The following is a 12,392-nucleotide window of genomic DNA, read 5'->3' as shown; positions in this document are numbered from 1 at the left end:
AAAATTTAAAAATAAAAACTCATGTAATCCACATCACAACCTTACGAGATGAAGGGCATATTATTACCCCAAGTTTTACAAGTTGGGAAACTGAGGCACAGAAATGCTAAGGAACTTGCCCCATCACCTACAGCTGGTAAGGGTTTGGACCAGGCATTTGGGCTCCAGAGGCTGTGCTCTTAACTGCTACCCCATACCACCCGTGCCACCGATATGTGTAAGCAAATCCACATTATTCCCAGCTTGCTTTCTGCTGAGCCCTTCCAAGGAGGCTGAAAGGAAAACAGGACCACGTGTCTGCATGAAACACACAGGAAATACTTTATTAGCTCCCAGATGGAGAATAGGGTAGAGTAAAAATATTTCAGTAGAAATCCATGGCTCTTCTCAATGAGCCCACTCGGGCACTTGTGGCCCCCCAGTCGCGGTAGCTCCTGTAGTCCCCCGGTCTCAGCAGGTACTGCCGCCCCCGGTAGCTGGGCAGCTCGTAGAGGATCCAGCAGCCCTCCAGCACGTGGAGGGAGTGGATCTCACTGAAGTGAAAGCGGTCATGAAGCGAGGAGCAGTCCTCCGTCATCTCTACCATCTGGCCTCTGTAGTCCTCTCGCTCGTAGATCCTGATCCTGTGCGAACTGGTCTGTGGGTTCAGCAATCAGCAGATGAGGAAAAGTCAGAAAACCTAGCCCTTCACAACCAGCCACACACCCCACCAGGGGGAATGGGCATCTCTTTATCTTTTCTATATCAAAGGTGACCAAATTAAAGGAGACTACCAATACCAGGGCTGCTGTGTACAGTTGGGTAGGTTGTATACTGCAAAACTCAAAAAAAAAAAAAACCCACACCATTCACATAGACCATGATATGGATGAATATGTGAGTGGTGCTCCCTAGGGTTTTTTGGGGGGGCACAACCTTTATGAAGCATACACACTGGATCCATTTACTACCATTCTTAAGTAACAATTAGCATATAATTGTTTTGCTCTATCCTTCATAGACTTTTGGTGGTCTGGAGTTCTCCTTGGATGATATAAAAATAATTAGATATTAAAACAAAAAGACAAACATATCCCTAGCAAGAGGCATTATTTTGAATCACGATAGCATTGGAAGAGGCGAAAGGAGAAAGGAAGTCAAATTGCTTTCTGGAAAGTGAGGCACAGATGCGCTGTGGCATTTCAGCGCAGGCGGTTCCTTAGTCTCTTCTGCCTTAAGCCCTGCTACTCTAACATCCTGGGAAGCAAGAGCCATCACAAAGATGATCTCAGTTCTCAGCTCTAACGTATGCGCAAAACAGTTTTAGGTCATTAATAAAAAGGGAAGCTCAAGATCATGAAGGAGGCCTGCGCAGGACCAAGGGAGTATCCAACCTTTAGAAAAATGGAAAGTTAGGCTGTTTGTCCTGAGCAAATCCTGTCTGTCTTTCCTTGAGCGCTTGCTCTTCTTTTATCTGCCTTCCCAGAGGGTGCCGATTGTCTCACTGTCTTCCTGCTCCCACCACGGAACGCTCTTTAGAAGTTCTCACAAGCATCGTCCTGCAGTATGAAAGACTGCTAATAAGCTATCCCCCACGGTTGGGAAAGGACCCACATGTACATCATTTAATGTGGTCTTCACAGCAGCCCGGCGCACATGGAGCAACCATTCTAGCCTTTTCTTCTTTTACGAGAAGCTAATGACTGGAGCTTTAAGTCTGTAATTAGAAAAGTCCGGACGGGGAAGGAGAAGCCCGGATTCTCAGGCTCCTCATGCTCGTCTGGGTCCATCAAGGCATTACACCCCCTGAGGGGGTTTCACACTTCGCAGAAGTGGTACATTTTCCAGGGGACTGTGTCATAGATTAGAGAATCCCCAACTGTGGGATTTCAGGCTGCTGGGGTTGATTTGGGGAACAGTGGGTTCTGCAGAAGCTGCCAGAATCACCTTGTTGGTTACTTGTTCTGAGTGAACAAAAACCGGAACTTGATGTTCATCATCATAATAGTTAATATTCAGGGGAAGAGGTAGCTCTCCATGTGCTAGGTACCCTCCTTTCATCCTTATTCCAACCCTATGAATTACTGCTTTTATTGGCCCCATTTTACAGATGAAGAGAGAGAGAAATAGCCCAAGGAACTAGCCCCAGGCCACCTGATGAGCCTGAATCAACATGTTGCTTATTCCTCACCTGTGCCACGGACCCTGGGAATTCCTGCATTTCTTTTCCCCAGTAGAGGTGAGTTGAATTTTAGCAAGGCAAAATAAACTTTTAAATTAAAAGCATTGCACAACATTTTCAGTGTTAGAAAACCCTAGAGATATTCACAAAGGAAAGGAGAACATAGAGCCAGCAACAGAGGGTGGCCACCCCGTAGTCTGAATGCCACATCTGGAGCTCCAGGGTGGCGGGAGGGCCCAGCAGGAGCCGGGGAGCCAGACTCACGTGGGGGATGAGGCGGCAGGAGCGGATGGAGTCGCTGAGGCCCAGCCACTGCTGGTAGTCGGGGTAGTCCCCGCGCCGCAGGAAGTACTGGTGGCCCGTGTAGTTGGGCTGCTCATACAGCATCCAGCAGCCGCTGTCCACGCGGATGGAGTTGCAGCGGCTGAAGTAGGGCTGCAGGTTCGGGTGGTCACTGCTGCACTCGTAGCAGCGGCCCTGGAAGCCGCGGTCCTCGTAGAAGGTGATCTGCAAGGCAAGGGAGGGAAAGGCTCAGAGGCCTGGCCCCCAGCCCCGGCGTGCGGGCCCCCCTCCCGGCCTGCGGCTGCGCTGGGCTCACCTTCCCCATGGCTGGTGGATGGAGGTCAGTGATGGGCCGCCCTGGCGCGCGCGTCTATATAGCAGGAGGGTTGCTGCGTTGGCAGGAACAACACAAAAGGGGCCCGCGGGGTGAGGAGGGGATTTTCTCTCTCTCTTTTTCTATATAATTACGGCGGGGGTGGGGTGGGGGACTTATTGTATGTTTTCTCTTAGACTCTCCAGTGTTTTCGAACTGATGACCCGCGTTAAAACTGTCACTTGATGCCTCTGGGGCCTTTAAATGAAGCCTATTTAGGAATTTGGAACTGAGCAAAAGCCCTTAACCGAGTTAATAATTGCAATGAAATATTTTAGTTTCTTTTTAAAGTTCAAGACGATCTCCTTTTGAGTAACAGAGCCAGGTAGTGACTGAGTCTGAGGTCAGAATGGACCCCAGCATGAAACGTTTCGATTGGAGAGCATTTTCTTGGTGTGAGAATCTGGAACATGGGGAAGAACCTGCCTTCTCCATAGTATGCTTAAAGTAAGATGGGATTTCCCTGTAAGAGGAAGAAGCTCTCCATGACCCTACAGGCTGACAAGTGGGTACAGGAGATACTGCTAACACTTGAGGAAGGGTGATGGGGCGTTGGCCCTTGAGGAAGCTGGGTTTAGGCACCGGCCTCCACTCTGCTCCCTGGAGACTGGGCTGGACCAGCGTCCTCTCCAGGGCCTCAGCTGGGGTGCCTCTCACTGCACAGGCGTGGAGACCCACTTTTGAAATTCAGGAGGTGACTCACTGGTGGTTCCAACTCACAGAGTAACTTTCTATTTAAGTTTTGCAAACTAAGTGCTAAGATTAGTTCTACCTGCTGATAAATACAAGTTAACATGCAAATGTAACAAATTTAAAATCCTACAATCTTACAGAGCGTCTGCCTTTTCTCCCTTTCCCAGCCCTGGGCAAGCCCTGCTTGCTCTGTAGTTAAGGCTCTGACTCCAGGGGCTGGAGTCTGCTTTCCTCCCCCAAGACCCTACCTCCATCCCCAGCAGCTCCTGATGCTCAGCTCTCTTTAGAGCAGAGTTTCTCAGCCTCACACTATTTTGACATTTGGGGTCAAAAAATTCTGTTGTGGGTGGTTGTCCTGTGCATTTAAGGATGTTTAGCAGCATCCCTGGTGTCAACCCATAAGATGTTAATAGCATTAGTCTCCTATTGGTGACAACCAAAAATGTTTCCAGACATTGAAAATGTTCCCTGGGGGAGCAAAATCAACACTGGTTGAGAACCACTGCTTCAGAAGAAGCAGTTCCTCAACTTGAAACAAACTGATAACACTATTTCATTCTTTAGTTTGGATTGTTGCCACCAAAATCTAATGCTAAAAAATCGTTTTCCCTGAACAAATTTCATTTGATGCACACAAGTTTAATAAACCTTATTCACATCCTTTCTTTTAAAAATTCTTACTTTTATAGAAAATTTGGAAGCTATAGAGGAAAACTTAAAACCATAGTCCTGTATTAAAAAAGCACTGTTGATGTGTATTTTAAAATTTCCTTTCAGTTCTGCAAGATAAAAGAGTTCTAAAGACCCATTGCACAACAATGTCCATATAGTTAACACTACTGTCCTATGTGGTTAAATATGGTTAGGATGGTAAATTTACTGTTATGTGTATTTTACCACGATAAAAAAAAAAAGGTACCTTTGCCCATCTGCCCACCCTTCTTAATTTTTTACTTCTTTGATCTGATACTTTCATCTTTAAGAATTTCTCCAAAGGAAATAGTTAAAGGTACATGCAAACATTATGTATGGTAGTATGTTATCAGACTATGGTTTATAATATATATAAAAAAAGACACAAATGAAATGTCCAAAACAGGGCATTAATTAGGTAACTTATAGAACATCTGTTTGATGAGATATTATGCAGCTACCAAAAATCATGTTTGCAAAGAATTTATTTAAGTATATGGAAAATGCTCACCATATGTTAAATTTCTTTTAAAGTAAGTATATTACACACTGAGAAGTATTGCTGAAGGAAACAAGATATAAATAAATGGAAATACATTTTATGTTTATGAGTTGGAAGACTCAATATTGTTCAGATATTAATCCTACACAAAGTGATCTACAATTCGATGCAGTCCTTATCAAAATTCTAATAACTTTTATGTAGGAATAAAAAAAAATCCCTCCTAAAATTCACATAGAATCTCAAGGGACCCTAAATCCCCAAAACAATCCTGAAAAAGAAGAACAGAACTGGAGAACTTGAACTTTCTGATTTCAAAAGTACTACAAAGCCACACGGATCAAAACAGTGTGGTACTAGCATAACAATAGACATATCGACCAACGGAAGAGAACAGAAAAACCCAGAAACAAGCCTTCCACATATATGGTTAACTGATTTTTGACAAGGTTGGCAGGTTCCCATTGAATGGGAAAAGGACAGTCTTTTTAACAAATGGTACTGTGAAAAATGAATATCCACATGCAAAAGAATGAAGTTAGACTCCTACCTTACACCATATACAAAGACTAAATCAAAATGGATTAAAGACCTAAAGAACTAAAACCATAAACTCTTAGAAGGAAACAGAGGGGAAAAATTTCATGACACTAAATTTGGCAATGATTTCTTGGATATGACACTAAAGCATAGGCAATAGGTAGACTTCATCAAAATAAAAACTGTGCGACAAAGGAGACTATCAACAGAGTGAAAGGCCATGGAATGTAAGAAAATATTTGCAAATCATAAATATCTGATAAGGCATTGGTATCCAAAGTATTTAAAGAACTCCTACAATCCAGCAACAAGAAGCACAGAGCAAAAAAGCAAACAAACAAACAAAAAAACACAAAAAAACCCCAACCAATCAAACAAATGAACAAACAAAAACAAACCCAATTTTTAGTACAAGGACAGGAATAGACATTTTTCCAAGGAAGATAAACAAGTGGGCAATAGTCATATAAAAAGATGCTTCACATCACTAATCACTGGAGAAATGCAATCAAAATTACAATGAGATACTACTTCATCCCTGTAAGGATGGCTATTATAAAACACAAAAATAAAATAGAAAATAACAAGTGTTAAGGAAGATGTGGAAAAATTAGAAATGTTGTGCATTGCTGGTGGGAACGTGAAAGGTTGCATGCACTGTGGAAGACTGTTTGGAAGTTCTTCAAAAAGTGAAACATTGAATTACCAGATGATCCAGCAATTTCCCTTCTATGCATATTCCCAATATAATTGAAAGCAGGGACTCAAGCAGGTATTTGTGCACCAGCGTTCATAGCATTATTCACAAGAGCCCAAAGATGGAAGCAACCCAAATGTGCATTGAGGGATGAATGGATGCAAAATATGTGGTAGATGCATAGAATGGAATATGATTCAGCCTTAAAAAGGAATGAAATTCTGACAAATGCCACAACATGGACCAGTCTTGAGAGCACCATGCTAAGTGAAATGAGCCAGGCAGGGTGAATGCTGTATGATTCCATTTATTTGAGGTACATATAAGAGTCAGATTCGTGGACACAGAGAGTGGAATGGTGGTTACCAGGGGGTACTGGGAGGTGGGGGATGGGGACTCAGTGATGAATGAGTGTGGAGTTTCAGTTTGGGATGATGACAAAGTTCTGGAGATGAATACTGCTGACGGTCGCATGGCAACGTGAATGTGCTTTATGCCACCGAATCGAATACTTAAAGATGGTTATGATGGTAAATTTTATGTTATGTGTATTTTACCACAATTTAAAACATTTTCCATGAACAAAAAGAAAAGAATACATCTATGTTAATTTTATCAATATTAACTTCTTGATTTCAATAATTCTAATGAGGCTGTAAGAAAACAGTAAAATGGGGTGAATACTAGGGATTAGAAGGGAATTAAGCAGCATTTACAACAGTTTATTTTAAGGTACTTGTAGTCCTCTTACTTTATAATAGGAAATAAAGCAATAATAAATATAATTAATGTCTTAAATATTTTTTTTATTGGTTCCTTTCCCTCCTTGGGCTTTCTCCCTCTTTCTCCCTTTACTCTTTCCATTCCATTACCTTATATCACCAAAGCTTACACTCAAGAACCTGATAACATTTCAAGGTCTTCTTTAATCCTGGTAATTCGTGCTCTGGGCACAACTGTGTTGTGGGCAAAGATCACTGGGTGATCGTCTTCACCCAGCCTTCCTTGTATGCTGCCTCAGTTGCAGCTAGCAGCTATGCTATGGTCACCAGGGATACCTACCTGCTCCAGGACTATGCAGATGCTAAATATGGTGGGAGACAGACAAATCCTGGGGCCCTGATGACATTGCTGAGCTGCTGAATCAACCATCCCTAAATCCTGTGCCATCCCAATACTTCTGTCACATGAGCTAGTAGATTTCTGTATCGCTTGTCCTTTTGATATGGGGCTTCTGCTACTTCCAGTCTAATGTTCCTGAAGCAATTCAGATTCATTTTTGGCTGAGAGATGAGGTTGAATTTTTTTTAAGACTTTATTTATTTATTTAAGAGAGAGAGAGAGAGCAGTGGCAGGGGGAGGGGCAGAGGGAGAGGGAGAAGCAGGCTCCCGACTGAGCAGGGAGCCTGATGCAGGACTCGATTCCAGGACCCTGGATCATGACCTGAGCCGAAGGCAGACGCTTAACTGATGGAGCCACCCAGGCGCCCTGAGATGAGGTGGAATTTTGATCAAGGTTTAGAGAACAAGCTGCTCACCAGAGGGAAGGTGGAGAAGAGTAATTCAAGGCATGGAAATGATGTGAGCAAAGGCAAAGAGACATGAAAATGCTTGGTGTGCTGGGAGGACTCAGGTGCGTCAGAGCGTCAGGTGACAGGAGAGCGAGTGGATGGGTTGGGGCTAAGTTCTTGTAAGAAGAACTTTCCCTTGTTGACACTGGAGAAATATCAAAGGTTTTTAAGCAGGGAAATGACTTGATCAGATCAGTCTTTGAACATACACACCCTTCTTCCTTTCTAAAATTCTAGCAATGAGAGCACAAGACAGAACAGACAGCAGAAGAACCAGTGTAATTGAATATCGTGCCCTACTCCCCTACAGCCTTGTGTGTATAGTGTGCTAACACACCTGCACACACATATACTATACGTACAAGGACAAGGTTGTGTAAGTGTATTTAACTGTGTGGGGGGGGTGTGCATAGATATAGATTGAGAGAATGAAGCTTTGGGTTATCCTATTTATTTAATTCAATCCCTGCTTGGTCTTATGCAATGACCTCATGGTAAGACTCCGGAAGCTAGTGCTGTCGTTACTTTGACAAGAATCTTTCTGATTCCACAATGGAAAATCAGTGATCTCTGAGCTGTGGTTCTAGCTTCTGATGCCACTTCTATTATCAATTGTTTGACATTAGAATTGGACTTCAGCTTACCTTACATAAAATGAGTTATCTACATTATAGATGATCTCCAGGTCTAAAATATGTTAAAAATCAAATGACCTCATTGTTCTATAGTGCCTGATTTCCTTCCTTCCTCTTTCCCTCCCTCTCTTTCTTTCTTCTCCTCCTGGTTCTTCTTTTTTTTTTTTTGCATTTTCCAATAGGAATTTCTTTGAATACAGTACTCAACAATCACCTCAGAAAAAGTCACATATACTCTGTATTAGCTAGACATGTGTGTTGAACTACAAATAACAGAACAACCAATTACAGTGGCATAAATGAGTTTGGATTTATTTTACTCCCATTACACAAACTGTGAAAGTCAAACATTGCTGGCATTGTCCTTAGTAGAGAATGCACCATCCGATCTGTTGGGAGCCTGACTAGAACAGAAGGGTGGAGGAAGGACAAATTAGTTCTCTGCTTAAGCTGAGACATCCACCTTCTCTTGCCTTCAGATGCCAGCGCTCCTGGTTCTCAGGCCTTGGGACTCAGACTGAGTTACACCACCAGCTTTCTTGGTTCTCCAGCTTGCAGATCACAGGACTTCTCAGACTCCATTGGTGAGGGAATACTTCTCATAAATCTCCTCATATTATCTATATGTATCCTGTTGGTTCTGTTCTCTGGAGAGCCCTGACTGATAGACGTCGGTTCAGGGGCTGGACCACCTCAAGGCTAGCATTTCTGAAACTCTGGCATTTCCATCACACTTGTCACCTCTTGGGTATAAAATGCCCAAAGAGGAGGGAATTGTGGCATCAGGGGGAGCTCCTCCCCTCCACCAGGAAGGCAGAAGTTTTTCCGGAACCATTTCTTCTCGCTTTCTCCACCAGCATTCCTCCACTTAGGTTTCCGTGTCCAGGGAGTGTCATGTGACAGCCTCAGCACCAAAAGAGTCTACCAGAGATCTGTGAACTCAACTTTTACATACAGTTTAGGGGATTCGAAAACCTTCTGAAGCCCATCATGGAAGCCAGCTTCAGAATCCCCGTTTTAATAGCTGGGTCACTCTCTCTCTGAACCTCAGCTTTGTAGAGCCTCACTCCTCAGAGAAAAACTGAAATCTAAACAGATTTTTAGTAATCTGGTTTGAAGAAACATCTTGTTTAAACACCAGAGAATCCAATGAGACAATGTATCATAAAAGTGCTTCGCAAACTGTAAAGTTCTCCTTAATATGAAGGCATGTTTTTATTGTGAGAGGCGTGTTTTATTTGTTCTGGGTCACACATCTCGGCTTCCACTTGCGTTGTGTGGGTTTGTGTATGTGTGTGTGTGAATATTAAGAGGAGGGCAAAAGAAAAACACAAGCAAACCAATGCCAGGAGCACACAGAAAATATTTTATTAGTTCCCAGATTGAGAAATGATGAGGAACTTATTTCAATAGTAATCCATGACCCGTCTCAGAGAGCCCACTCGGGCGTCCGTGGCCCCCCAGTCGTGGTAGCGCCTGTAGTCCCCCGGTCTCAGCAGGTACTGCCGCCCCCGGTAGCTGGGCAGCTCGTAGAGGACCCAGCAGCCCTCCAGCACGTGGAGGGAGTGGAGCTCATTGAAGTGGAAGCGGTCCTGAATAGAGGGGCAGTCCTCGGTGAACTCCATCATCTGGCCTCTGTAATCTTCCCTCTCATAGAGTTTGATCCTGTGGGAGCCAGCCTGGCCCATCCAGGGATGGAAAGAGGAGGAAAGCAAGACATGAAATGGTGGCAACACATTCATGCAGTCCGGCGCAAGCTATTTTTAGATATATGGTGAGCCTTAACTAATTTTCAATATTTAGATATTCCCCATTTTCAAAGGCAGAGACTCAGTACTTTTTCAAGACCACGAAGCATGATAGAAAGCATTAAGAAGTTCCACTCCCTATATTTAAATACTTCCCAGGATGAAATGCTCACCATACCAGAGAGAAGCTCAAACTTTTAACAGCTTATTACTATTTTTGCCATTTTGAAGAGATATTTTTAATTTTTCAAGCATGTGTGTTTGAACAGTAAAGTCAGTTTATGAAATGAATGACCTTGCATTGGGTTTAAGATAAATCTTGGAAAAATAACCAAGGACTCGGATATTTCTGTTTCTGTGGAAAGCAAAATTAAACATCTTAAGTCTTTCAGACAATAATCGGTTCTTGTCTAATAATTTAGGAATAGAATGAGGAAAAATGAGAAAGAAAAATCAGTTAAGGCCCAGGACTAATTTTTAAAAAACTTTAGCGTTTTAAAACATATTTGAAATACATGTGGGTATGTGCATAAAATTTCTCTGTGTTTCTCTCCACTGAGAGAAAGGGCTTCTATTGGTATAGGTGGGGTAAACCAAAATATGCAAGTGGGGAGCAAAAGAGAGAGAGAGGTCTTAAAAAAATGGACCCTTGCAAAAGTTTCTTTTTCAACCCCTATCTGCTCTGTTAACTACCATGTGTTTTTTCACTTAATTATTCTTCTATGGGATATTAGTGGTTTTTCTGCAACTCCACTGTAAGTTACTCCAGAACAGGACCTATAGCTCGTACATGCCCGCGGCAGCCAACACATTCTTAATAAATATTTGTGGATTAATGGGTACCTGGGAACGCTTTGCTTCTGTTTGGGGCCGACCACATGGAGCTACTACTCTACCATAGCTTGTCTCGTGTCCAAACCCTCAATCATTCGGAAAGATCACTACTCCAAATGTTTTAAGTTTTGCTGGAAACTCTCCATTCTGTGTCCCCACAGGGAGCCAGACTCACGTGGGGGATGAGGCGGCAGGAGCGGATGGAGTCGCTGAGGCCCAGCCACTGCTGGTAGTCGGGGTAGTCCCCGCGCCGCAGGAAGTACTGGTGGCCCGCGTAGTTGGGCTGCTCATACAGCATCCAGCAGCCGCTGTCCACGCGGATGGAGTTGCAGCGGCTGAAGTAGGGCTGCAGGTTCGGGTGGTCACAGCTGCACTCGTAGCAGCGGCCCTGGAAGCCGCGGTCCTCGTAGAAAGTGATCTGCAAGGCAAGGGAGGGAAAGGCTCAGAGGCCTGGCCCCCAGCCCCGGCGTGCGGGCCCCCCTCCCGGCCTGCGGCTGCGCTGGGCTCACCTTCCCCATGGCTGGTGGATGGAGGTCAGTGATGGGCCGCCCTGGCGCGCGCGTCTATATAGCAGGAGGGTTGCTGCGTTGGCAGGAACAACACAAAAGGGGCCCGCGGGGTGAGGAGGGGATTTTCGTGTGCTCTTTTTTCTCTTTGCTGTCATAGTCCACGGGGCTCATTGTAGGTTTTGGTCCCTTTCTCTCTGGAGTATTCGGGTTGCTATCACTGGCTGATGCTATTGAGACGGTTTGAAAAAAAAAAATAACAAGTAATTTAGAACATTGTTGATTTAATAATAGAAATAGAGCTTCAGCCATTTCATATATAGTCTACACTTTTATTTGTATAGGCTGGGGAAAAACAAAAAAGTGTAAGTCAGGGAGCAAAAAAAAGCAGAGTCTTAACATGGTAAATATAAAATTAATCTGTCAGAACTATCAAGGGACATGTGTGCCACAATATTGAATACAATTGTTAATAGGAAGGAAATGACCTTAATGGAATGTTGAAAATTTCAACTTAGTCCTTTAAGAGAATTTTCTTATTAAAGGGTGTAAGAAATTGGAATGTTTTACCCAGGGAATTCACAGAACTTCAAACATGCAGTATGGTAAGAACAAAAACAAAAACAAAACAAAACAAAACAAAAAAATCCCAGCAAGCACAGATCTTCAGTATTTGGTCTGAATTTGTTACAGTCTGGAAGTAGACTGAATTTGTTACAGTCTAGAAGTAGACTGAGAATTAGAGGTTTCATCTTGCCTAATTGTAATTCAAAAGGGAGAATAGTTTTAAGAGGCTTCATCTCAGAAAGAACTAAAAGGGAAATTTCTAACTTGAATGAGATAAGAAAAAGTTCAACACAAAAATCAGTTACCTCTCAGATTATTATAAAATAAAACCAAATTCCTAAGAAATCCATTTCTAGGAGGAATCTAGATACACCTTTTCCTCGGGAAACAAGAGTACATAAAGCTTTTGACTCAACAGAGATTAATTGCATGAACACAAAGAGGAGCTACAGCAAAAATGGGGAGAGGAAGGAATAAATCTGGAAGCTGAGACTCTAGGAAGACTTTAGAAAGTATTTATTAGCCTGGAAGATAATAGTTTGATGGACTGGAAGGAGCACTGGAGTGGAAGATGACCTATGACTTTAGCC

General features: G+C 43.2%; 2 protein-coding genes across 2 annotated transcripts; both read right to left on the bottom strand.

The window, feature by feature from the left end:
- Positions 1-364: 364 nt before the first annotated feature.
- LOC112835642 (gamma-crystallin F) lies at positions 365-2,768 on the bottom strand. Its single transcript, XM_025887176.1, has 3 exons — positions 2,760-2,768; positions 2,426-2,668; positions 365-637 (listed from the first exon to the last, which is right to left on the bottom strand). Exons 1-3 carry the CDS (start codon positions 2,766-2,768, stop codon positions 365-367), a joined length of 525 nt encoding a protein of 174 aa, XP_025742961.1.
- Positions 2,769-9,553: 6,785 nt separating this feature from the next.
- Positions 9,554-11,247, bottom strand: LOC112835622 (gamma-crystallin D). Its single transcript, XM_025887150.2, has 3 exons — positions 11,239-11,247; positions 10,905-11,147; positions 9,554-9,826 (listed from the first exon to the last, which is right to left on the bottom strand). The coding sequence occupies exons 1-3, from the start codon at positions 11,245-11,247 to the stop codon at positions 9,554-9,556; spliced, it is 525 nt and encodes a 174-aa protein (XP_025742935.1).
- Between the last annotated feature and the right edge of the window lie 1,145 nt (positions 11,248-12,392).

Source organism: Callorhinus ursinus, unplaced genomic scaffold (genome assembly GCF_003265705.2).
Source record: "Callorhinus ursinus isolate GAN/ISIS: 27379988/994484 unplaced genomic scaffold, GSC_fseal_2.0 scaffold2, whole genome shotgun sequence".
NCBI classification, from domain to species: Eukaryota; Metazoa; Chordata; class Mammalia; order Carnivora; family Otariidae; genus Callorhinus; species Callorhinus ursinus.
The sequence above is the reverse complement of the archived record's forward strand: the minus strand, read 5'-3'. Positions and strand labels throughout refer to the sequence as shown.